Raw genomic sequence first — 27,213 nt, 5'->3', positions numbered from 1 at the left:
AGATGAGGAAGCCGAAGGTATCAGCGGTCATAATGTTATACCTGATGGCTGTGTAATACTGAAACACAGATTATACAGGAGATATCCATGTATTGTTCACTGTGTGCAATTGTAAGTAAATGTTTATTCCTCTTTCATACCTGTCCCAACTCCTCATTGAGGTCAGAGGTATTGACCTGAGCTTTCTGGTCACTTTCCTCATGGTAAAGGTCCAAATCCCAGCCAATAAAAAAGGAGCCCAGGAACTTTTGCATCTCCACCGTAACGTAGAGTGAGATGGGGATGATGAAGTTATAGAGGACCAGAAAAGCCAAAAAGTCTGAGATGAACTTCAAGATCTGAAAGAACATGAAAGATTTTTTTTAATTAGGGGACAAGTTTTTTGAATGGTAGGAAGTCATCCCAATGTCAGTAAATTTACATAGATGTAAATAGTTTGCATTGTTGCAAACAACAGAAATTTGAAAATGTAAAGTGGATGAAAGAATCATTACACACAAACACACACACACACACACACACACACACACACACACACACACACACACACAAAACAAGCAATGCATGAGCCTTATGTGAGCTTGGACTAAGTTGCTAATTAAAATAATTATAATTAACATTTACTTAGACATAACCATGTCTGAAATAGACACAGGAAGAACTCACAGAAACATGTTTAATGTAATTCTACAAATATCAGTTTAGTGCTGACGTGGATATTGTAATCTTTAGGCTTTAAATTTGAAGAGTTCAGACTTTACAGGAGCGCTGATTATTACTTCCTGGTTGCGCTTTCTGTGCCTCTGTAGGAACTGGGATGATTGTGATATTTTTTTTAATCTCTTGCTGTCTCAGTACATAGGGGCTGCAGTTCTCTCTGACTGATTAGTGTTGGCAGGTTGGCTGATAGGCTGGCAGACTGGCCCAGTGACAGGCATTTTCTTTCTCTTGCCTTGTCACAAAATCTAGAAACACTAACTCCAGTCTGTAGTTCTGTGTTTGTGTGGGTACTGTACATACATGTCAATTCAACCTCTTAATTTATATCTGCACTGGAGAGAATAAGCCTATTATGTTGTTACGGGAATCAAAACATGAAGGAAAGTGCAGGGTCCACATGCAAAAAGAGTGAAGAAAGTAGAATGCCAACTAAAATCTCAGCTCATCTAATCTCTGGGGCTGATAGCCTGCACTCTTCTCAAAAACAGATCAATAAGAATGCATTCCTCTGATCCTGAAAGCAAAAACAGACTAACCGGACTGCTGTTTCTCTCTGCTTCTGTCTTTTGGTTGTAGAAAGGTTCGTCCCATTTGTCCTCAGCCTGCCAGGCATACTTTAGGATGGTGCTGAGAATCGCCTCGGACAGCAGGATTATCAGGTAGATGATTAGGAAGGTATTCATGGACCTGGCATAGTGAAATATTGGGAAATATTAAGTTGAAGACGTCATTAGGCATATATTAAAAAGCAGTATTTTGCTTAATCTGAGAAGCAACAAAAGTTGCTTACTTCTCTACAGCAGAGCGTTTCTGGGACTTGCATTTATAGTTGAGTGCCATCTTGGACTCCATGCCTGTATAAACAGCCACGCCTGCAACAGCACAAGAGGTAAAGGTCCATTAAAATTTGCATTGTAAGAAAAAGAGAATTCTCAATCTGCCTCCCTTTTGTGTGAAGTTGGGTTGCTGAATTATTTCTTCATTCCTTTAATTGTGACTCACCAAAAATTTCTTTGGTGTTTTTCAACCTGGCCCCTCGAAGCAGCAAATTCTCTGGACCTAGTGGTCTAATACAAACAACAGTAATATATTACATAATAATCTTAGCCACATGATACAGGTTGCACATCTTACAATGAATACATATTTTGCATAGTAGTAATTTCCATTTACTTTCATATTTACTCAGCCCACTTGTGTTTAAATATTTGAAATATTACCATTTATACACATAAACTTCTTTTATGCTCTTTTATAAGTCATATAGACATGTTTTCATGTGTTAGAATATCCTTATATCCTTAGCTCTAGTGCTTAATCACAGTCTTATGAGGGTGTAGTCATTCAGCAGTTCTTCTGGCTAACAATTACTAATTTAACAAATATCCACTAAATATAGTTGAAAATCATCTTACCTAACTATCTCCTCCCCATGCTGAGTCACCATCATACGACCAACAAATCTGGAGAAAAGGAGGGAGAAAAAAAGCAAAACAAAATAACAGTTAAGTGGACTGATTAAGTGACAGGATACTATGTTCACAGAGAGTAAAAGGAAAAGTCATGCGAACACAGAAAATCTGAGACTTACATACACTGTGATTACCAAATTACTTAAAAACCTGTGTTTATATTTTTAGTTATCCACCATTCTCTGACATATTTTTAATTAATCGGATTAGTGCCTCTGCAGCCTGAGGTAGCTTTGTGACTCGGAGAGCACTTAGAGAAATGACTAACAGAAAAACCACAGAAAGCTGACATTTAGCAATTACTTTCAATATTGGTTGGACCATCTGTTGAGCCAGTGCGTGAATGAATGAATATATATATATATATATATATATATATATTCCACATCAAATGTGATGTTGGACCTATAACACTGCATGAATATACTGCACATTCATGCATGTCACAAATAGCATAGCAATTTACAATAAGCTTATAATTGACAAATGCAGTTATTGTCCCCACCCTCTGAATGAATACTGAAGTTTTCATCCCTGTGTTTAGAGTTCAGTTGTAGTCCTGTAATTCTAGCAAGATACATTCTTCAAGTTCAGCATTTAACCCTTGGGCAATTTTTGAGCTACTTATCAAATAGGATATCACATTTAAAATCTTTTGTGGTGCAATGCGTATCCCTCTCTAACAGTCAAAGGAAATTTGGCAATAATTCCCCCTTTAGTTTCGCAAACAGACAGGAAGGCTACTATCATAACGGGATTTTTAAGAGGGTGTAACAGCATAAAACACACCCCAAGCTGGTGCGCCTCTCCTGATACTTTAATTTTATTGTCAATTCTTCCTCAGATTTACATTTCCCTCCAAAAGTATTGGAACAGTGAGATCAGTCCCTTCATTTTTGCTGTAGACTGAAAACATTCAGGTTTGACAAAGAAAAGTGAGACAAAGTTTAAAAGTATTGGAATATGTGACTGACAGGTGTGTTTTGTTGCCCAAGTGGGTCCTGTTAGATTGATTATTCAAACAAGAAATAATGCTGAATGTCTGCACTCAGTGTCAGATTTGGGTTTTGCCTGTCCATTTATAGTTGGAGGAGTAACAACATGAAAACCAGAGAGCTGTCTATGGGTGAAACACAAGGAACTGTGAAGCTGAGAGAAGATGGAAAAATCAATTAGAGCCACTGCACAAATGCCACGTTTCCACTAGTACCTACTCAGCACGGCACGACTCGACATGGTGTGTAGGCTTTTTCTATTAGGTCAAAGGCTTGATGCAGTTATTGCAAGCAAAGGATTTGGAACTAAATATTAAGTTTTCTTCACTTTAACCTATTTTAAGTTTCTGTTCCAATACTTTTGCTCACAAGAAAAATTGGTGGGTTCAGACAAAAGGTGCCATCTTCTGAATTATGTATCAGCTCCAGATGTAATTATCAGGAAATAAAAACTGAAATGTTAATCTCTTGTCTCCTTGATATTTTTTTTTAATGTCAAACCTGCCCTTGCACCATTTCTATTTTTTACCTTTGCACCTGCAGGTATAGAAAGAAATCTTGTTTTTGTATTTAACCGTATACCTCCAAACGTGCCAAATGTGACACAGCGTACTTAAAAAGTGCCGCCGTTCGCAGCAAATACCATAATCCCCCTATATGGCTGTGAAGCGCAATTTCTGGGCTTTCAGGAACCGTTTGAATTTTTCCGATAGGACAAATGGTCACGAAGTTACGGTAAAAAAGCCAGCTGATCAAAAATCCTTTGATCAGCCAACACCACGCTGATACGCTGTCTTAATCAGCTGTTCGCCGCTATTAAGGGCAAGTAACCGGCGCCTCAGCAGCGATCGCCTGGCGTTAAAGGGTTAAGGGATTTTATTTTAAGCATTTGAAAAGCATTTTTTTTTAATATATTACATAACACAGTTGTTCCTTCAGCTTGGCACACCTTAAGCTTTTTTTAATATGATTTAATGGGAGTAGTAACTATTCTAAAGACATATTGCGTGAATCCACACATTATGTGCTTAGATGCGTTCATCTTGAAGGGTGTGTACACTGAATTGACAATTACCTGTACAGGTCAGCTTCTGGTTGCTGACACTCCACCACAGCCTGCAAAGCCTCCAGCTGGGAGACTGACTGACAGACGGATGTCTCTGGCACAGAGTAATGGGTCTACAAAAAACAAAACAAACATATACATAACACTTAATGGTAGAGGGGAAGCAAGGGAACTCATGAACAAATTTAGCTTTTCCACCCAGCACACGCTGAAAGCCGGGATCAGTAATATGACAGATACACACAAGTTCCAACTAAGCTCAGTTTTCTAACAAATGAAAAAAGGAATTCCTATATTATATTCCTATGTAAAATGTTTCCATAAAGTTGCTTATAAATGAGGCTCAGTGAGGAAATCTCCATCCATAGGGCTTTAATATGCAGACCATTAGCCTTACGATCTCCAACTATCAGCGATATCATCAACTTTCTCTTCCTGTACATCACTGCTATCACTAGTGAGACCACTCATTTATGCCTCAGACTATACAGCTATTTTCTACCATTTGTGTCATATTTTCCTGGGAAGGTCTCAGAGTTTAACCTTGTATGAATGGCAACTTGTCTGCAAATGACAGCTTAAATTCAAGACTTTTTATGTAAATAGTCAAATTTAAGATCAAACTTGCAACAGAAATATGCACAAAGTGTCATCTCAAAAGGAACAATAAGGCAAAATTATACTATTTGCTTGAGCTGCTTCAAAGGGAGGAGGGTGAAAATAGCTGCTGAAAAACATTTAAGAACCTGTTTAGCAGCATGACTCATATTACTCACAGACCTTAAGGTTGGTCTCTCCATCAAGACTGGCTGTGGTAACGTGACAGGTGCCATCTGGACGATCTGACGACAGTAACACCAGGTCAGCTGGGAACGTTTCATCTTTAGCCACTCGAACTATGTCTCCCACCTAGACGAACAGAAGCAGACAGGCTAGGTTTATTCAGGTTTTTCACCAGATTTCAGTTAGACTGTCAAAGAATCTTATATACTCATATACTGTGCTGTTTGAGTTAAAAATAATAATAATGCACATTTACAAAATGTTATATATTCCTATAAATGTTCATTTGTACAGATATGAAAAGAGTAATTGCACTCAGGTGCAGACCAAAACAACCACACTAATACCCTTTGGAGGATGTGATCTCAGCCCGGTTCCAAACAAACTCCAGAGCAGTTCCTGTACGGTAAGAATGTGATCTGACCTCAATCTGACTCAACTACCAAGTGTGTGATGCAAGAGCTACATGCCTTCCTGTAGCCATGTATGCTTTGCATTCTGGGACGTGGCAGAGTACCATAGTCATGCAGAGTAGTTTTGTTTGAAATACTACCCAGTGAAATGCAAATGTTAGAGTACATTCTCCACATTATCCACTATTCCAGAACACACCACCTTCCTCCCATATTTACTTTTCTGTACTGAACATTCTCACTTGGTTTGTGAAGTATTTTAGATCACTGGGATGCACGCGCGCGCGCACACACACACACACACACACACACACACACACACACACACACACACACACACACACACACACACACACACACACACACACACACACACACACACACACACACACACACACACACACAGACTTAAAATACTTATTTAGAATAGATATGTCAATACTGGATTTTTTTCCCCTCACTAAAGCTTAATCCAGTATTGACCAGACTCTAGACAATACACTTGCCTACATGAATCTTGGATTACCATTTGTTTTTGTTTTTTTTCACTGTTATTTTTTGAATAATAAAAAACTTGCTGAACACTGGATCTATTACTGAGCTTTTATTGGAAGCTTTGCAGTTAAATGTTGTCTATGAGTAGCTCTGCATGGACTCAGAGGGCAATTAACTCTGAAACGTCACATAACCTTTAAGCTTTTGTATTAAATTAAGCAATTTCACTCCTATTAGCAGCTAGTTTCCTGGCTATGACTCAATGCGTAAGAAAAAAAGAAAACCTCAAGAGGTTTATTTACTGTTTAAGTGAAGCACACATTTAGGCAACAATGTCTCAAGTGCTGAGTCCAGACATATAAGTCTGTGTCTCTGTGGCATTAGATAAGATCAGGCCAACCCATAATCATCAGACAACCACCATTACCAGACAAGCACAGTTTTACAATGACCAGCACAGTGCACAGTGCTTATGGAACAAATGCTGCAGCTATTAATATGAATCAAACAACAGAATCACACGTCACTGTTTCAGGGTTTGTTTTAATCACGAACAGTCCGGTGAGTGAACATGTGACCTACAGTACCATGTGAAATTAAGAAATCAAGTGAATTTTTAAACTTTATTTGGCAGATACCAGTGAGATACAGGCTGGGATATATTGGCCTGAAACAAGCATGTGGCACTTGTAGGCACATGTGTTACTGGAAAAAAATACACCATTCACATTCCTGACACATTTTTACTTAACACTGCATATGCTTAGTTTTCTTTTAAACATTATGTGTGAATGTCCTTTCGCTGACATTACATCTTTCTATATACTGTGCAGGTTTAAAGATATGGCACTAGGACTTTATCAGCTAGGCTAAAGTTAGTTACAGTGCTGCTCTTATATATTTTAGATATAAAATATACTGATTCTGTTGGACGAAAGAAAGCCTCTCTGAGGTGCTATACCTGGAACGACTAATTTCCTTCTCTTCGTGATCTTACCCTGATATTCTTGGATCTCGTCTGGACCAGACTTCCACTGCGAACCACAAACACTGGAGCCCCATTCACCTCATTGTCGGCTTTGTGTCTCAGCCAATCCTCATAGCCCTATGAAGGACAATCAGTTACATACTGTAAATGGCTGCTTGTTAATATAATCTCATTGAATGACAAGGTTGTGTAGTGCTGGCACTACTAGACATTGATCAACTGATGTGGCCACCAGTTTTACAAGTTATTCTAAACAATTTCTTTTTTTAATGTCAAGTAGAGTTTCAAATGTTCTCAATCAATACACTTCAAATGAATTTTGATAAAATCTGTAAAATAAATAAATAAATAAAAGCTGTGACTTTGAATTCTGACTAGAAATAAACAATGAGTAAGACGATGCATCTATGTTCCCATTTTCATGAGGAAGAGGAAGCTACTATGTGCTTGTAGTCTCACCTGTTTTATGGCAGTTACTGTGATCACAAAGAAGAGAGGCAGACCGCTGGTTACTGGGGAAGTTGGTGTGTCTATCATTAACTTTAAAAAAAAAAAAATACAAAAGAAAGATCAGAGATGCTGCCAAATTAGAAATGCACTATTAAGAAAAAGGACAATAAAAATGGGTGTGAGCTCTGCAACAAGAAGCAAACTTGAAAAATAAACAGAGAGAAGTAGTGGCTGTCATGTCAAAACAGGAAACCCCTATAACTTCCTTCAAAGGTCAGCTGTCAGATCAGAACAGATCTCTCACACACAGTTGTATTACTGTTTTAATAAGAAGCTTTCATTGGGCTAATAGATTCCCTCACAACTAAATGCAGCACTTTAAAGTGTGTCAGAAATTGAAGACCAAGATAAAAATGCCCTTGCTTTTCATGAACATCCTAAAACTCAAATTAGTTCTCACAAAATAGTTGTAAAAGCACAGACTGGACCATTAACAGTCAGCATTTTTGCTGACTGTTTTATATTTTAGTTTATATATATATATATAAACTAAAACAAAACGCTATAGCACAACACGAGACAAAGTCCACATTATTTTCTTTCACTACCCAGGCTGTGGTGCAAAATGTTCTAGTGCTATTGAGCAGTGCTTTTATGAGCAGATATTAGTTTTGGATTAGGGTTTTCCATTCAGGTTTCTGGCAACTGGTTCACACTGTTACACTGATCTACAGGCAGATATAATCGGCCAACCCCCACCCCCACCCACAAAAACCCCAAACAAACAAACAAACAAACTCAAAGCAATCCTCAAGTAAACAGAAGAAGAAAGCAACATGAATGTAAACAATACAGCTTCAACCAAAAAAAAGGAAAGAAAAAAAAAAAGCAGCTCGGCAAATGTTTCATGTGAGGAAAATGTGCAGCACTTGTTAGGTTTCAATCATAACCACAAAGGGTTTAGATAAGCTACACTGAATGTAAAGTGAAACTTTGTTCAAAAAGAAAGCGCCTCAGGGAAAAGATCAAAGATATCTGAACACTGTAACAAACAGTAACTACAAATGGTTAAACTAACAGAAGAATTCACTAAACATAATCTAGAAATCCATCTAAGGCAATCTTTAAATGGTCAAATTGGCCATCTTAGAAAATGTCACGCTCACAATGCCAGGATGAAAAGAGGCCCCTCTTTCAGTGATTTGAATCTAAGCTGACTTCAGCCTCACTGACAAGTTGAGTGGGTGAAATAGACGGAGTCAAGTCGATTGCTTTGGCTTCACTAAACAGTCCCAAATAAATCAGAAGGCTAAAAATTTGAAAGCCAAATCCTACTTCAGCATAGGATGACTGATGCATAGTGAAGGCCTAATGCTTAGGGCTGGCTGTAAAGACACACATATTACTAAATGAGTGGGTGTACTGTTTTAATACAAAGGCAGACCCGTCTCTGCTCTGGTACCTAGAAGTCGATGAGTCACTCACTGCTTGGAAGCACAAACACACACACAAGCACAAGGACGGACATTTGTATTAAGAGCAGGAAAGGAGTCTAGGAGGGCTCATATTCATTTATGTGTCATTACCTGTACAAGGAAGATAATGAGGAAGTAGAAGTTTGCTATCCTTCTGAACTGCTCAAACAGATTCTTGGGGACAAAATTCCAAATTGTATACTGAAAGAGAAAGAAAAGGTTTACTGGGACAGAACAATGGCTAAGGGAAGTTCTTTTCTACAGAATATAAGAGTTGGTATTGCATTTCAAATATATAGATGACACATATGAGATGGTAAGACAAGCCTATTACCCACTAGTAGTGGGTAGCAACCTACTGTAGAAACTGCTCAGTAGAGCTGAAAACTGTCATAGTTATACTTAGCATATTTAGGACCTTACATAAATACAGAAATATAGATAAATAATAATCTGATTACCCCTGTAAAAGGATTGATTCTAAGGATCTTTTTGAAAATGTTGTCTATGTCTAGGGTGTTCACTGGTATTTCCAAATTGGAGCCTGTGATAAAGTAGTTCAGCCAGCTGTGCTGAGTAAAAGTGTTCTCCTCACTGGTTGCTCTCTGTAATTTACTCAATAAATCTGCTGTTTAAATCTTTCTCTTACCTCATTAAGGTACAGTTAGGTCCATAAGTTTTAAGAGAATGACAGTTTTTGTAGTTTCGCCTCTGTACCCCACAACAGTGGATTTTAAATCAAACAATTAAGATGTGATTCAAGTACAGACTTTCAGCTTTAATTCAACAAGGTTAACAAAAACTACTGTATTAACTGTTTAGGGATTGCAGTCATTTTTATACATAGCCTCAAATTTTCAGAGGTTCAAAAGTAATTGGCCAAACTAGCATTATTTTAAATGTAAAGATTTTTTTAAATAATTGGAAGAAAATCCTTTGCAGTCAGTGACTGAAGTCTAGACCCCATCACTAAATGTTAAGATGCTCTGCCAGGCCTTTACTGCAGCCACCATCATTTGCTGCTTGTTTATGAGTCTTTTGGCATTCAGTTTTGTCTTCAGTAACTGAAAAGCAAGCTCTGGGTTAAGGTCAAGTGACTGATTTGGCCATTTAAGAATATCCCAGTTCTCTGCCTTGAGAAACTCTTGGGTTACTTTGTAAGGTTTCTGTCATACTGTCAAGCGTTGTCTCATCAGTTTTGAAGCATTTAGTTAAATCTGAGTAGAGAGTATAGTGCTGTACACTTCACAGTTCACCCTGCTACTTCTATCAGCAGTCACATCATCAATAAACACTAGTGGCCCCACTGGCAGCCATACATGGCCATACCATACCATTGCTTCAAACATGTCTGACAGACAACGTAGCTGGGCTGGGCAATATATCAAGTTTTTAAGAAATAGATATATTTTTATACACGATGTAAGATGATACAATATCATTTATATCGATATAGTCTATGTCACGTTACAATCATGCTTGTAGATCCACCAGTTCACCTTTCTCTTCTCCCAATGTGTTTCTGCACAACTTCACACTGCCCCGCCTCTCTCCCTAACTACTTCACCCATAACTCATGCGAAGCAACAGCATGGCAGTGCTGCCAACTTAGCGACTTTGTCACTAGATTTAGTGGCTTTTCAGACACCCCAGAGACTTTTTTTCCAAAAAGCAACTAGCGACAAATTTAGCAACTTTTTCCAGTGACATCGGCGACTTTTGGAAAGTTTTGGAAACCTGAAATCCTCTGCTGTCCCCGTGTTTTGTATTCGTAAAGCCTTTGTACTGCATCCGTTCGTACGCTTTGGCATCGCTCGGATGCCCAAGAGTACCTGGCTGCAGGCAAGAGGGCACCGCCATACTGCAACTCCATAGCTGAAGTTAGTTTGTAGCCTAAGTTGCATGACCTTAATAGCAGAAGTGGGTCTTTTTCGTGTGTTCATGATGCAGCCAGCGGATACGTAGACGCCGCATTGATGCTACTTTCCCACCGCCGAGGAACCGGTTCGTGTGCCAGTGCCCGTGCTGTTCCCAATGAACCGGCGAAACGCTGAAGAACGTGCCCGCGTTCCCACCGCGTTTCTGTGAACTGCTCCTTTACGTATTAGCGTGGGCGGGTCCTCGTCTGGACACGGAAGCCGAAGCGCACAAACGTGGGAGAACACGCTCCCCTTTCTTGTGCTGCAAATATGTTTTAGGGTCCAAACCAAACCACTTCAGCATCTGTGTGCAGCACAGAGGTAAACACAGACAGCGATTAGAGCAAGACGACAAGTACGCACGCACTTTGTGTCCTTTTATCTGTGATATGAACTGATACAAAGCAGCAAGTTCAGCCTTAGAGCGCAACCTAATTCACAGCCGTGAAAATCGCTTCGCTTTTCTCACGTAATACACATGTAATATGGTAGAAAACTTGATGTTGAGACAGCAGAGTCACGCCCTTCTGCCACTTTCGTCACGCGTTCTTGGTTCCAGACCAGCTAGTTTGCGGGGCCGGAATTGAACCCGTTTTTCGCCCGACACCGAGTGCTTCGGCGGTGGAAAACCCGCCTAACGGTTCAAATTACGGCACAGGCTCGGAACCCTGTTGGTGGGAAAGAGGCCTGAGTGGGTGGGCCGTTGCTGTGATACATCAGCGCATACATTCAGTTTGTTTACATGTTTTGTTATTTTCACTGAGTACTAGATGTACAGGAGTACACACAGGAGGAAGCACTTTGGTGAAGTCTTCTTCACTGCAGACTGGCTTTTTAAAGATATAAGTCAGCCTTTTGCTATTTTTGCTCTGTATCTTTTCTGTTAACATTTTAATAGCACAGCTGTGAGTGTTCTGTTATGGAGGAAAAAAAGCATTAATTTATTTGAAAAGCATTATTATTTAAATATGTCAATATTTATTTATTTATTTTTGTGCAATTTCTCATGTACATATACAGCTGAATGCTAATAAAAGTGCCTGTGTGACACTTGGGTCACATAGCTTTGACTTGTTTATACCTTTTGGGAAGAAAAAATATTGAGATATATATAGTATATCGCCATTCAGCTAATAAAATATTGAGATATTATTTTTGGTCTATATCGCCCAGCCCTACAATGTAGTATGCTTTAGATCATGAGTCACTTCTCTCCTTCTCCACACTTTCCTCTTCCCATCATTCCGGTAAGTTAATCTTGGTTTCACCCGTCCAAAGAATTTTTTCAGAACTGTACAGGTCCTTTTAGAAGTTTTCTGGTAAAGTTCAATCTGGCCTTCCTGTTCCTGAGTGTATCCAGTGCTGTGTACCTTGTTGTAAACCCTCTGTATTTCCATTCATGAAAGGATCTCTTGATCATAGCCTCTGGCAGTGATATGCCTACGTCCTTGAGAAAGTTCCCAACTTGGCAAGATGCTGTGAAGCAGTTTTCATTAACCAAGGAAAGAGTTTGTGATCATCTATTTAGTTGCTTTTCCTTTGGTGTACAAAGGAAAAGTATTAAAATCCAAAATCATATGGACCTAACTGTATGAGTACACATGAACTGCAGAATTAACCGTTCTCAAAAATCAACTTAAAATCAGTTCCTGACTAATGCAGGTGCTTTAACCCACCTGTCAATCATTTAATCTACCACCTAATCAATGACAGTCGTGACTGTTGGAGGCAGGCCCTAGCCCCTTTCCTTTGTTATCCTTTCATCCAGCCAGTGCTCCAACTGACCTACTTATCCTCTCACCAACACAAAAGTTTTCTGTCTGTGCTAATCCTGTTATCAACAAATCATGCTTTAAGCTTATCGCTTTCCTACCACACCAGAGGACCAGACTAATGTATTTAGCACTGGTCAATACTGGTGTCAGAAACCGGGCTGTGAGTTTAGAGTTTCTCTAAGTGACACTTTTTCTGTAGCCGTAGTTGTCACAGCAAAATGTTACTGCTGCACCTGTGACACAGAATTTAAGATCATAATTGTGACATATGTAAATAAACTAAAAAGTAGATAGACACGAAAGCACTTTCATATCATTGTTTTACAAAAACAATAAACCACATCAAAAATGGTCAATCATGACAGGCTGCCCCATTCAGTGATCCAATATGAAATCCTAAAATGGTAACAGTGTGGAAAACGCCAGTAAAGGCTTAATCAAACTTTAGTACCTTGGATGAGATGATTCTGTTGTCAGCAAAGCGTTGTGGTACGTAGTGGCCATGCTCAGGGAAACGGTTTGCTACATACACTGTCCTGGTATCACTCTGATGAGGAGGGTCAAAGCCCTGAGGGAGAAAAAAAAACAGAAACGTGGAAAGAAGGTTAAGAGAGAGAAAGGAAATAACAGGTTACTTACACAACTCTCATTACATGCCTTAATCAGCCATCAGTTTTTTAAACCCCCTAAGTCTTACGCGTGTCTACTACCCAAGCTATTTAACAAAGTTATGCAGTGTTGCTGGGACAAAGTGCTGATAAAGGCAAACTTTTGGGTTTCTATCAGTTCATTCAGTGAATGGTTGAATTTCTTACTTTCAACATTTTTTCCCAGCAAAAAAAATCAAGTAGTTTGGAAAAGTGTGAAATGTAGTGTCATCTTTTTTAATTGGACTACTCAAAATTAAAATATCCAGAGATCAATACCACATTAAGTATTAAAACTGCTGTCAAAGTGAGTGCAATATTACGGCCTTATTCTAAAGCAAGTTATTTAATATTGTTGGCCCTGCACAAAAGTGTGATATATCACTGTAAGTCTACACCACACTAAAGTCCACCTGGAGCAACATTTTGTGCTTCTATTCATTGTAATTTCAGTCACCGTATAGTTGGGAGGGTAGAGTGATTTCTCTGTGGGCTTTTATTTTGTCGAGAGCAGCAGAGCTCAGTTTGGGGTTTGATGGATTTTACAGTGAGATACAGTAAGAGAAACAATACTAGACACATCTGGAGAAAACCAACACCTATCACAACAGCGAACCTCCATGTTTTGGACATCGAGGTAGTGGACAACTACAAAGTTCTGAATGTTCACCTCAACAGTAAACTGGACTGGTAAGATAACACTTGAGCTCTGTACAAAAAGGGCAAAAGTTACATCTATCTGCTGGGCAGGCTGAGGTCTTTGGGGTGTGCAGGACATTACTGAAGATCTTTTATGACATGGTGATGGCCTCTACAGTCTTTTATGCAGTTGTCTGCTGGGGAGGTGGCAGCATGGAGAGGGACAGGAAAGGACTCAAACTGGTAAAGAGGGCCAAATCTGTCCTGGCCAGTGCCCTAGACTCCACAGAGGAGGTGGGTGAGAGGAGGATATTAGCCAAGCTAATGTCTGTTATGGACAACACCTCTCACCCCACCACATGAGACTGTGGAGGCCCTGAGCAGGAGACTGTTACAGCTGCGGTGCTGGACGGAGCGCTATCGTAGGTCCTTCATCTTGACAGCTGTCAGACTAACAACATGCACACATGATAAACACGTGTGTGTATTCTATCATTCCATTTATCCATCCATCCATCCATTTTTTTCCACTGGTTGGGGGGGCAAGAGGCAGAGTACACCCTGGACAGGCCGCTAGTCTGTTGTAGGGCTAACACAGAGGGCCAAAACAACCATTCGCTCTCACATTCACACCTATGGGCAATTACCATTTAACCTAACCATGTATGTCCTTGGACTGTGGGAGGAAGTACCCAGAGAGAACCCACACAGAAAGATCCTGGCCACATGGTAGATTTGACTGCTGTGAGGAAACAGTGCTAATCACCATGCCACTGTGCTGTCCATTGTACTTTATGTACATATTTTAAAAAATAAAGTCACATCTCTCCTAGTGTATTTTACTGTATATAGTAACAATGCATAGTAAAAAAAAAGTATTAATTATTAATTAATTATTAATTCTGCTTTTTTAGCATTTTATTTGTACATTTTTCTTATTTATTTTTTCCATTTTTATTTTTCTAATATATTGCTAATTCACTTTTTCTTCCTGTGCTGCTGTAACAAGTAAATTTTCCTAGTGTGGGATTAAAAAAAAGTCTAAAGTCTACACTACTTTTACATAATGTAAATGCAGATGTCATGAGGGAGAATATGGTAATATGGCATTTCTTGCTACACAATGACTATGTTTCCATTTAAATGCAAATTTAAAGCCAGCAGCATGAAACATAAAGTTGGTAAAAATTCCAGCAATTTCATGATAATGTGTTAAATCTTCTTCTAGACAAAGTTAGAAAATACTGCATGTTTATGAAAGTAAACCAACTTTACAGGCACGGAATGTAACTTGAATACGATGGACACAGAACATGTGGTAAGGCATGACAAATGCAAAATGTGAAAAGAGGTGCACCCCTGCTTCTTTATGTACATTAATAAATCATATTATACACTCACTGGCCACTTCATTAGTTATGCCTTGGTAGAACTAGGCTCAACCCACTTTTGTCCTCAGAACTGCCTTAGTTCTTCATGGCACAGATTCAGCAAGGTGCTGGAAACATTCCTCAGAGGTTTTGGTCTATATTGACATGATGGCATCACACAGCAGCAGCAGCAGATTTGTCAGCTCCATATCCATGATGTTAATTCCTGTTCCTCCACATTCCAAAGATGCTCTGTTGGAGATCTACTGACTTTTGAGTCCATTTGAGTACAGTGAACTCATTGTCATGTTCAAGAAACCAGTCTTAGATGATTTGAGCTTTGTGACATGGCACATTATCCTGCTGGATTCATCCAAGATGGGTACACTGTGGTCATACAAAGATGGACATGGTAGGCAACAATATTCAGGTAGGCTGTGGCATTTACGTAATGGCAATTTGATAATAAAGGGTTCAAAGCAAGCTAAGAAAATATCCCCCATACCATTACACCATCACTAGCAGTCTGAACTGTTGATACAAGGCAGGACAGATCCATGTTTTCATGTTTATGACAAATGCTGCAGCAGAAATCAAAGCTCAGATCAGGCAACATTTTTCTGACTGTTCAATTTGATGACCCCCGTGTGAACTGTAGCCTCAGTTCCCTGTTCTTAGGTCAGGAGGAGGAACCCAGTATGGTCTTCTGTTCCTGTAGCCCATCTGCTTCAGGGTTTGCCGTGACGTACATTCAGAGATTCTCTTCTGCATACCTTGGTTGTAATAAGCAGTTATTTGAGTAACTGTTGCCTTCCTAAGAGACTGGAGCAGTCTAGCCAGTCTCCTCTGACCTGGCATCAACAAGGCATTTTTGCCCAGAGAATGGCCACTAACTGGATATCTTCTCTTTTTCTAACTAGTCTCTAAACCCTGGAGATGGCTGTTTTGGAAAGTCCTGGTAAATCAGCTGCTTCTGAAGTACACCAACAACCATAACATTTTCAAAGTCACGTAAGTCACTAGGGCTGCAACTATTGATTATTTTAGTAATCGAGTATTCTAGTTATTAATTCGCAGATTTTAACATATTTCAGCAGTCTGTTTTTAATATTTCTATTCACTTGTTCAAAATGTGGCCTTTGCTTTCCTTATCCAAGTCAGTCTGGCCCCTTAAAAAAAAAAAAGAAAAATGTTGCCCACCCCTTATTAAGAGGCACCACCACAACTGTGATTTTTCTGCCAACACTGTAGTGCTGTGTTTGGACTGTCCACTTGTCCTCTCGCTGTTTGCTATACAGAGCAGAGGATATGATCAGACAGCTGTTGATACATTTCAGACACAGTGTTGTAACAATGCAACAGAATGATGTGCCAGATATTCAAAATTATCTCTGTTGCATAAAAAAAACAAACAAACAAACAAAAAAACTACAAGACATCTGCATTTGAGGTCATGTTCCAATTGCAATCGCTCTACATTTTTTCCCCAACACAAATATATTCTGTTCCTAAATACTTTGGTTGCATTGTATGTTATTAAATAACCTTTCATGTGCTACTTGCAGATGATTCTCATTTGAAGCATTCCATTTCTTTTCAAAGCAGCAGTTGTAAAAGGTCACTTATAACCATTTCATAAACATGCTACTTAAAATGTATCACTAATATAGTTACATTCATAATGAGCAATTAAAATCTCCAACATATCCTGGGCAGGTCTTTTAGTGGCACTAGACCCTCAACAGGTAAGAAAATAGCACCAAAGATGAATGAGACGCACTTTTCATTAAGCGACATTTCTAACATTTCCTGGTGCTGTCTTGTCTGACATGCCCCACCCAACTGCTGTACTAAGAAGATTAGAATAAGTGTTTTGAATCATTCGCAAATGGCATGTGACATAATCCACACACCCAAATCCACACACCGAGGAACACATCCAAGCCACGTCACTACACTCCCACACGTTTCACTTCTGTTCTGGGACACGTAAACTATCAGTGCCTGTCTTTCAAACTCGCCCATTCTCACCATCTTCTTCCCATCTGATTGTTGTAAAAATTAAGGCAGCACACGGAGTTCAATGACAGAACATCTGTTAACCTTTAGCTCATTAACTTTTTTCACCTCAAAAAACACACAGTATACTTTACTTACTTCTTTAACCTTTGGAATTTATGAGATGAACTGGCATAAAATCAATGATCCATTTGTGATAAGAATATATTTAGGATTCTTCATTTATGATGAGCTACCATTTGCTCACAGCTTTAAAAAACAAACAAACAAAAAAAAGGGCGATGTGATCTTTCTCTCTCATTTTCTGCATTTACATTTAGTGACGCATTGATCAGTCAACCAGTGACAGAATTTTCACAGCAACTTTAAATAACAATTGTTTAACGGTTACATGCAGCTACTCCAAGATGATCTACACAGCAAAGTTTGCATTGTTTAAAGTACATATAGAAGCTGAACGCAGCACTGTAGTAAAACCATGGCCAATTGGGGTTTTGGAGAAGTAATTACAGAGTTCCACTCACACACACACACATTATCTTAGCAGGGTTGTAGCTAGCGGCTGATCACCCGGCACTGTGCCGGGCTGAGGTACTGTCGCACCGGGCTGAGAACTGTCTATTTCCCAACGGCTTGGCAAGTGGTTGCTGGAGAGGAGATTGTTGTCTGTTGACAGGTGAAACTAATAGCAGATTGCTGATATTGCCTGTCGTTTGCACGGAAGACACCAACCTGTCGTTAATAACTAGCTGAGCAGTAGCAAAACTTGAAAAAGTTTGACACAAACTGGAATATGGAGACTGCTCACCTTCAAAGTAAACACTGAACCTTCTAAAACATGTTGGCTGCAGCAGTAAAGCACAACCTTTACTTTGAAGGTCAATGTTCACCGTTTCCACTTTGTTTTGTACTTTTCACAGCTTCAACTACCACTCAGACTTTGCAGACAATATGGTGCCTTCCATGAAAACTACAGGCAACCATGGCTAGTCTCCAAAGCAATCACAAGGAGGCCTTTTGGTGCAGCACCATATACCTTTGTGAACAATTTCACCTTGCAACTGCTACTAGCAACTTCCAGCTAGCTCCAACAGCATTTCATTCAGGACAAAAAGATGTCTTGGATTGTAATGAAAAATATTCAGAGGCGAGAAAAGTTTGAAGTGGACATCAAACCACTACACTACATAAAGGCTACTTTACACCATAGAGCCCTACTCAAAAAAACAAAACAAAAAGTCCATAAGGCTGGATTTAGGAAATATGTATTTGAAGTTTTTAGAGCATGTGTAGTGCCATCTTGTGCCAGTACAGAACATCATTAGGTTGGTTGGTTGCCACTAGTTGTCATGGTCCCTTGGTCTAGGACCCAGGGTTTTGTAATGTCTTATTGTAGTTACTGGTTTGTTTATTTGTTTGTATTTATATTCCTGTATGTTTTGGCTTTTGTTTAGTTCATAGATGCTGTTTATATTATATGAGCCCCTGTGTGTTCCTGCCTCCCTTGTGTTTCTGTGTCTGGTTTTGTCTCTATTTCTGTGTCCTGTCCCCATGGTTGTCTGGTTCCCCCATTTAGTTGTGTCAAGTTTCTCTTGTCTTTCAAGTCAGTCCTATTCCTTTGTGTCTCTTGTGCTAAGTCAGTCCCACCTCTGTGTCAAGTTCGTATGGCTTAGTTCTGGTTTGTCTGGTTACTGTGTTATTATATTTCCTCAGTGTGCCTCCCTCCCTGTGTTGTCAAGTCTGTTTGTTTCCTTTGTTACTTTCGGTTTTACTTTGCCAGTTCTTTCTATCGTGTACTTTGTATTCAGTTTAGCTTCCCTTGTCTGGTTAGTTAGATTCAGTTCACCTGTCCTCCCCTGCTGCCTCCACTCTTCCTGATTGTGTATATATATTGTCTGTGACCTCTGTTCTTGGTCGTGTTCTTGTCCTCTCATGCTGTGTGTCCAAGTTTCCCTGACAAGTGTATCTGTGGCTCCTGTCCAACCCTATGTATGTTTTGTATATTTTCCCTGTGTGATCCAGCAATAGAACTGCATTTAAGTTCAGTCCTGTCTTCCGAGTCCTGCACTGGCATCTTATCCCTTCCCACCACACAGCTGATCCTTGACACTAATAGACTTACATTAGTTTACGTTAGCCAACTAGTGACCGAATGGTAAATGGACTGGTACTTATATAGCGCTTTTCTACTCTATTCTAGTTTATACAACATGCCTCATTCACACTCCATTTATACAAGCACTTGCTTTCTATCTAACATTCACATCCCGACAAATGCAACTTGGGGTTCAATATCTTGCCCAAGGATACTTAAATGCACCAACAGATTAGCAGATGACTTGCTCTACCTCCTGAGCTACAGCCACCCTCCCCCAAAACCGATAACTCAGTGAAAAACGAGGAAACTAAAATTAAAAAGCAGACTGAGGGAATCACTTTCATTCTGTCCTGGGCTGCAGCAATGAGTTTTATGTTTTTAAAAAACAAAAACAAGAATATACTGTTCACTTTCATTCTGTCTCTTAAGCAGTAAGTGGTTCATTGCTGGCTAGCTACACTCAGTGGGTAAATGCAGCTATTAGCTGTAATGTTTGAGTCTGTCAAGCACTTTATAAATGAGGACTGCGTGAAGGAGAGTCTGTTCATGTCAGATGCACCGGTGGTCCACTGGACCAACAAGCTGAAGTCAATGCCGCCCCCTCTGTTTAATTTTTCCTTGTCAGATCAGGTGTAGAAACTGAACAGTGCAATCAACTGACAGAGCACATGCCCACCAGATGCAATCAGTTCCAAACATATCAGGTTATCACATATCCATCACAACAAACATAAAAAAGTTTCTTCCCAAAGCATGATCTGGAATCCTGATATTCATCAGCATGTCCACAGGCAATAAAAATTTCCTTGTTGCACTCTCCTTCACTTACATTTGAGCTTCACTTTTTCTCACTTCTAGTATGAAGTAATCCACTCAGTGAGATTATTTAAGATAAAAATTTCTAAACCAAAACAAGAAAATAAGGTTTCCAAAAAGTGTGGCATTTCTTCCTCAGAGGAACCTGTGTTTTTGTTTTTTGGTCCATCGCACACATCAATCTATTTTACCGATGGATGTTAGGATTCCCGATCGTGCTTCGGTAAGAAACTTAGTTATGTTTGTGGCGTAATCATCTTTCATATTCTTCATTCGTAATCCTGTTATATTGTAAACTGGTTGGATGTTCGTGTGAAACAAAACTATTTTATTGCATACTATAGTACAATATAGGTTGGTGGCTCAATCTCTGGCTGCTCCAGTGTGCACGCCAAAGTATCCTTGGGCAAGATAGTCCGGTGTGTTCATCGGAGTGAATATTAGATACAGAGCACTTAGACATAGAAAATGCTTGTATGGATGTCTGTGAATGGGTGAATGATAGATGATTTATAAAGTGCTTTGAGTGCTCATGTAGAGTAGAAAAGCACTTTATAAGAACCAGTCCATGTACCATTTACCATCTGATAGACATCTGCTCTGTCAGCTGATTGCACTGTTCGGTCTGTGCACTCGACCCGATGAGGTAAAATCAAACACAGAGGGGGCAGCATCGATTTCAGCTTGTCAGTCTGGTGGACCACCAGTTTTCCAGTGAGTTATCAGTACTGTCACTAGTTAGCTAACATAAACTAAAGTAAGTCTATAAGCGGCAACCGCCTAACCAACCCAGTGATGTCATGTTCTGTACTGGCACAAGATGGTGCTACACATGCTAAATCCAGCTTCACAGACAGTGTTAAATCTAGGAGTTTTTAAGAGCAGGGCTTCAAGATATAAATGAACCTTTATACATGTAGTCCACTACATGCAGTTTCAAGTCCACTTTAACGATTAAATTAAGCCCTGCGGGTGTTTGTTCAACTAAATTTCATCATTTACTGCATAAGTGGTCTACAATTTTAAATAGACCTACACACTGAAAAATGCAGTGCGTGTATTGCAACCTATCTAGTTTCACCAGCATACTGACCCAGTCAGTCATGACAAACAACAGCTTGCTATGAATTCTTAACCAGGAAAATACAGCCAAAAAAGGAAGTTCTCTCAAATTTCAAGTAAATGAATGAGCTCTGGTTCCTCTCAGAGCTACTGAGCAAAATGCACCACACTGCCACTGTTTGTTAACACTTGGCTGCTCAATGGTTCTCTTCAGACAGATGCATTTAAACAGACATTACATGTAAGTCTGTTTAAACTCCAAAGAACATGAAATAGACTTGCAGATGGTGAGGAGCCACAAAGTAACTTTTGTAAGCCAAAAAAATCCCCACATTCAGCAGAGCAACTGATGAGTTACTGAAACTGATCAATTCTTACAGCCAGCTTATGGCAATTATGTACTTTAACAATGCAAACATCAGGCTTAACACACCTTTACACAACTGCTGTAAGAAATCCACACAACAGTTGTTGGATATTTCTGCATGTCTGTATTCTTATTTGCCTCTCAGTTTTTCAGGCAGGTGAGAAAATTTTAGCACTACACTACACCAATCTAGCATTTAAGCTGGTTGATCATTAATATCTTAGTGCACACTAACTTTAGTTAGCATAACTGCTGGCTGAATACACAAACTTGTGTAGCTCTAACAAAGATGTTGCCACGTAAAAGTTTAGAGAAGAACCTCACTCTGTAATGCTGCAAGTACAGCACTACAGTTTTAACATGATTGTGCTTCAGATCTATGCTTAAGCTAATGATACTTCATAGTCAAACAGGTTAAAGAGTTTTTGGATCAACCTGTTTTTGCCAATTTATCAGTTATGTGCTATATTGTCCCAAACAGACTGCATGTAATTGCAGACTTCACCCTATTCAGTTACAAACTGACGCTGACTGACACTATTGCTATAGCCATTTCATAACCATCTTGAAACACCAATGTCACTTTGAAGACTGGAATTGACTGTGCAATAATTCGGGTAGCTTCCCATGTTTTGATATACTAGATTTATTTATTCATTCATTTACATACCGGATGCCCTTCGTGATGTAACCTCAAAGAGAGCTGTGCCTTGAACTGGGCAGCTTTTGCTTGTTAGGCAAATGTGTAAACCATAACACTTTGGAGCCACAGACTTACACAAAACTCATAAGTACATCTCTCATTGCAATCAAAGCAGCACTCATAATCATCATCTACATCTGAGTGTACAGCGTATTAAGGCTGGAACAAAAACACTTTCATTGCTGAATAATCTGTATGTTGATTTCTTGATAAAATGATTGCTTGTGTTGTCAATAAAATGTTGCAAAATAATGAAATAGAATTATTTTACCCAACTAACAGTCCAAAGACCAAAGATATTTTGTACTTTTGTTTATAATAAATAAAAACATCAAATGTTGACATTTGGCAGTCAGCACAAAAATGTACTTGGCATTTGTGCTTAAAAATGACTCATTCTATGCTAATTCAATTCCCAAGGTAGCTGCCCATGCATTTTGTGGATCTCCTAATATTGCAGCTTTACTGTATAATATTACAGACTACTGCTGCGCAGCAGCAAGTTTATCTAATGCAGTCTATGTAGACATTTGTATAATAGATATAACATGAAGATGCTGACTTATTTTAAGATTAAAATATTCCTAAACAGTTGGAATGGTGTGGCTAGTTTGAGAACCAGCAGTAACAATAAGCCAAATATCTAACGTGATGTCTAGAGTGAAAGGTGCAGTAATTTATGACATTTTAGTTCTACAGTACAAATGTCTGAAAACAGCTTGCTAATCTGAGTGGATGGATACGAGTCACAGTTGAGTTAGAGAAAAACTTGAAAAGTTTCAGACTGCTTGTCTGGGATTCTGAGTCTAGCAGCTAGAAAGGCTTTTACTAAAAAATGGTTGAGCTCCAAAAATGAATGAGTGGTATTACATTAGCTATGGAATTTTTAATATGAAGCAAATTACTTTCTCTAATAGACTGCAGACAAGACAAATTCAATAGAATGTGGGAAAAATACTAGTATGGCAACCAGACTTTGTATAACCATATGTACTACCTATATCATTGTTTATGTTCCTCTGTAAAGCCCCCCCCCCCCCCCCCCCCTTTTTGTTTGTTGGTTGCATTATAATTTTACTTGCTTATGTTTGTAGAATAAAAATTTGGAAAAATAAAAAATTGTTTAAAAAGAAGAAAAGTTTCAGACCATACCAATGTGCATGAGGAAAATGTTTTAATAAATTAACTTATATTGCATGTTTTCACACAGAACTTTTAAGCAGTCCACATTTTCCATAACCTAAAGACAAATAAATATTATAGCACTGAAAATAAAGATAAAATTAGGCTTATATGTAAAAACCATATATTTTTGGTTTGGTTATTTTTAGTCCAATGACTGTGCCCCCATCAATTTGAAGGCTGACAGGTAATTAGTCACCACGTAAAGCCTACAAGTCCCACAATGCCTTGGGGAATTACTGCACTGAATAATGGCAGCAAAACACAACCAAGGGTCATATTATAGGCCAAGTGGCATTTAATCAAATACGATGAGCTAACTGGAAATGTAAAAAAGGCAGTGAGGTGGCTGTATAAAGAAAAAAGCACCAAAGACTGAGGAACTGCAACAGCACAAAAGGTGAGGAGTAAACAGTATGTAGTCGTGTACTGTGGGTACTGCTTTTGAACGTATGGCTGATGACAGCAGCAATAATAAAATAACTGCAGACATGACAAACTGACGAACAACATGCAACGCAGAACATCATAATAGCCAGAGCAGAGCTACAGAGGGAGGAATGCTATTTTATCATGGGTGACATAAGATAGTTAATCAGGATGTTTTATTGCTGTATGTCAGTGGATTATTATTAGGGCTGCTGCAGCAATATCCAGGAAAGAGCCTGGATGAGACTGTAAAAAGATAGTAAACTCCCATTTGCTCAATGGGCTACAGATGCATAGTACAGAGATATTTTCCCCCCTTTGGTCATTTGCCTTCTTGAGAGTTCCTCTATTTTTCTAAATTACATCATGATTAATGCGGCCTAGTAAGGCAGGGGCAATTCATTAAAACCTTCTTTCACGGTGCACTTAAGCTATATCCAGAAATCCCACATGAAGGCTTGTGCCAATGTGCTTTATGAAAACAAATGTTTACAATATTTTTCAGCAATAACATATAGACTGCAATCTGTGATTCTCCATGAAGATATCTAGAGAACTCAAAGAGTTCAAAGTTCCTGCTTGCAAACTAATATGTCAAAGACTTTCCCTGTTTACTACTGTTGCTTGTGCATTAATTTTGGTTTGTTTTGTAGTGTAAACGAAGCAAGACTGACAATGGAAATCTGTCACGCTGACAATTAAAACTATCCCTCTTCCCCCTCCCCCTTTCCATGCCACCAGAAAGAGCTGATAAATACCAGTGAACAAACATCTCTGTTTTACCTTCCCACTGATATTTAGGTCAGACAAATGCCCCTCAACAAACTTTTTCATTAGGCCAGCTGTATTAAGATGCATTTTAATTACACTTTTAATTAAGCAGGCAGGCCAATTAGATGGGGATGGGTCAATTGGGTTGAGCTATCTTAAATTAAGAGGAGGCTATGTACCATTTCTAAATGGACCCAAATTCTCTATGGTCCTCTTAATCTCTAAAAGTAAAAGGGAAACATTTTAAACAGATAAGCTTGCAGCCCAGCATATATGACTCAAATAATTTAATAAGTGTCACTTTAACTTAACCCCAACTACAGGAGAGTGCAATGAGCAGGAGGGGGGGGGGGGGTGTCAAAACCACCCCAACGCTGATTAAACACATGGTGACAACCACAATTTACGTGTGGCTAATCTCATGATCTGCAGTCAGTCATTCATTCACATGGGTCTCTCAGCACCAGTCAACACTCTCATTTACCCATCACTGAACGCGCTTCTCATCCTAACACTGCTTTAACAAACAGAAATGACCACATAAACCTTATCATTACAGTCACAAGCACCGGGTCAGTGCAGCTTTTGTCAACCATAACTCGAACCTCAGTTTATCTTCCGTGCTCCGGACTCACTGCCAAAACGGATCACCATTGTGTCGCCTGCCAATGCGTCATGACAGTGATGTTTGTAGCCAAACAACAGGTGATTACAGCAGAAACAGGATGTTCTCTAAGCACGCGTGACCAATCAAAATCAGTTAAATTTTGAACCGTTCATAATGAACGCAGGGAACAACAGCGGACCGAACCAAAGGTCTTCCCAAAGTTAAAGCAAGAAACGCTAACGTCAATTATTACCCTAGAGTGCTGAGACTTACATCTTACCCAGCTCGTTTAAAGATAGTATATTTGACCTCAAAACAAACACACGAGAGCGTATTTAAAAATAATATAAAATAATAATAAAAAACCCAACTCAATCGAAGCTAAAGTAGTGCGTTAACGCTGGATAAAATCGAGCCAGCAACGCTTTTTAACTTTGCCAAGTTTGACGTTGTTAGCCAGCTAGCTAGTGTTAAGGTAGTTAACTCTCAGGTGCATTTTGTAACGGAAGCCATCCGGCAGTTGCTAAAATGCCCTCAAACTTCGAAACAAGCTCACCTCTCAAGCTCAAATTTAAACTCAACCAGTGTCTGCAGATGAAGGTCTAAACTCTAATTACTGAAAGCTAGCAGAGAAGGTAACTGTTAGCTAACATAACCTACACCTGGCTGTCATCAAGCGGGGACAGGCACTGTTTTGAACACATCAGCAACAGCTAATTGGCTAGGTTAGCTTGCTCTCTGAATAAAGTTTATTCTGCTTTCCGCGGGCAAAGCCTTGCATTGCGTTAGGAGACTGGCTGCTGTGGCGAACTACTAAGAGGACAGCGGTATGTATGGAGAAGGCAGAAGCGGTGTTTTTTTGTCTTGTTTTTTTTTTTACCAGCTGCTGTCGTATCCACCGAAGCATCCTTGTAGAATACCGTCCAAGTAGCCAGCGCAGTCGCTAGCCCAGCGCTAGCAACTAGCTACTCCAACAAAACCGTCCCGAAACATAAATATTTCCCCCGAGAGGCAAACCTTCGGTCGCATTACGCGACACGTTCATACGGCGCAACTGTACAAAAAGATGCATCCAATCTTTCCCATTCCCCGGTAATGTCAGGCAAAAATTCTCTTTTTTTTCTTTTTTCTTTTTTTTTAAAAAAAAAAGTGACAGACGGCTGGCCACGGAGTCCCAGCGAGCAGCGCTTCTACATCTCTGCTCTGCCACGATCACTTTCCCTCTGCCAGCAGCCTCAGCTCTGTGCAGACACTGCTCTCTGGCTGCTCTACGGCGGCCTTTGAACGCCCCCTGCCTGTCTGTATTTACATACATAGATGGATGGATAGATATTTTTCCATACTATGCTGGATAGCCCAGAATGTATAAAGTTTATGAAATGCATGTCAATTTCTGTGGTGCTATTAAACTGAACATCTCACCACAATGCAAACTGTTCCTGTACACACCTACCAGGGGTCATACAAAGCTCTCCAGTTCTTTCTTTTAAAAGCTGGCAAATACTGGCTTAGACTTGGAAATGTTGTGGAAGTAGGTCTGTTTCAGATATCTTAATGTTTTAGCTATCTTAATAAAAGAATATGTTTCTCATTTCCTGAGGTAAGTCCTAACTGTACAAGAGCTGGAAAAAATAGTCCTTTATCTTTTATCTCTTTCCTCTAAACCTGCTCTCCAGTTCAGTTGTTCCAGATTTCTACTTGTAAGGCATCTCACATAAAGTGAGGTCATCTTAGTGTGTCTCTCTCCCTGTGATGAATCCACTCCTTTTCCCTCCCATCTTGCATACTTGGCTGCATCCCAGTCAGTCGATAATGTATAGAGAGCAAATGATACCGCACGTGGACATTTGAGAATTTAAGTCTCTGTAAGTTTTTGGTTGCTCTGTTCTCTTTGTATATGATCAAAAGTGCTGACATGATATTTCCATCAATGAAGAGTGAAGAAGAGCAAA

General features: G+C 39.4%; 1 protein-coding gene across 2 annotated transcripts in view; it reads right to left on the bottom strand.

The window, feature by feature from the left end:
• Positions 1 to 26,493, bottom strand: part of atp11b (ATPase phospholipid transporting 11B) — a 58,593-nt gene extending 32,100 nt beyond the window's left edge. Inside the window, exons 1-12 of one of the 2 annotated variants that reach the window (XM_030726975.1) lie at positions 26,142 to 26,493; positions 13,003 to 13,119; positions 8,969 to 9,058; positions 7,392 to 7,472; positions 6,942 to 7,049; positions 5,034 to 5,162; positions 4,263 to 4,366; positions 2,136 to 2,183; positions 1,723 to 1,787; positions 1,511 to 1,592; positions 1,257 to 1,407; positions 141 to 338 (exon numbers count right to left, since the gene is read on the bottom strand). In XM_030726975.1, the coding sequence (XP_030582835.1) occupies positions 141 to 338; positions 1,257 to 1,407; positions 1,511 to 1,592; positions 1,723 to 1,787; positions 2,136 to 2,183; positions 4,263 to 4,366; positions 5,034 to 5,162; positions 6,942 to 7,049; positions 7,392 to 7,472; positions 8,969 to 9,058; positions 13,003 to 13,119; positions 26,142 to 26,168 (1,200 nt within the window). In that variant the 5' untranslated portion in view covers positions 26,169 to 26,493. Of the gene's footprint in view, positions 1 to 140; positions 339 to 1,256; positions 1,408 to 1,510; positions 1,593 to 1,722; positions 1,788 to 2,135; positions 2,184 to 4,262; positions 4,367 to 5,033; positions 5,163 to 6,941; positions 7,050 to 7,391; positions 7,473 to 8,968; positions 9,059 to 13,002; positions 13,120 to 25,259; positions 25,389 to 26,141 lie in introns of those variants that run through there. The other variant, XM_030726976.1, reaches the window with a different exon arrangement.
• Positions 26,494 to 27,213: the final 720 nt, after the last annotated feature.

The sequence above is a fragment of the Archocentrus centrarchus genome, chromosome 4, assembly GCF_007364275.1.
Source record: "Archocentrus centrarchus isolate MPI-CPG fArcCen1 chromosome 4, fArcCen1, whole genome shotgun sequence".
Classification (NCBI taxonomy): Eukaryota; Metazoa; Chordata; class Actinopteri; order Cichliformes; family Cichlidae; genus Archocentrus; species Archocentrus centrarchus.
Note: the sequence above shows the minus strand (reverse complement) of the source record. Positions and strands in the feature narration are given on the sequence as shown.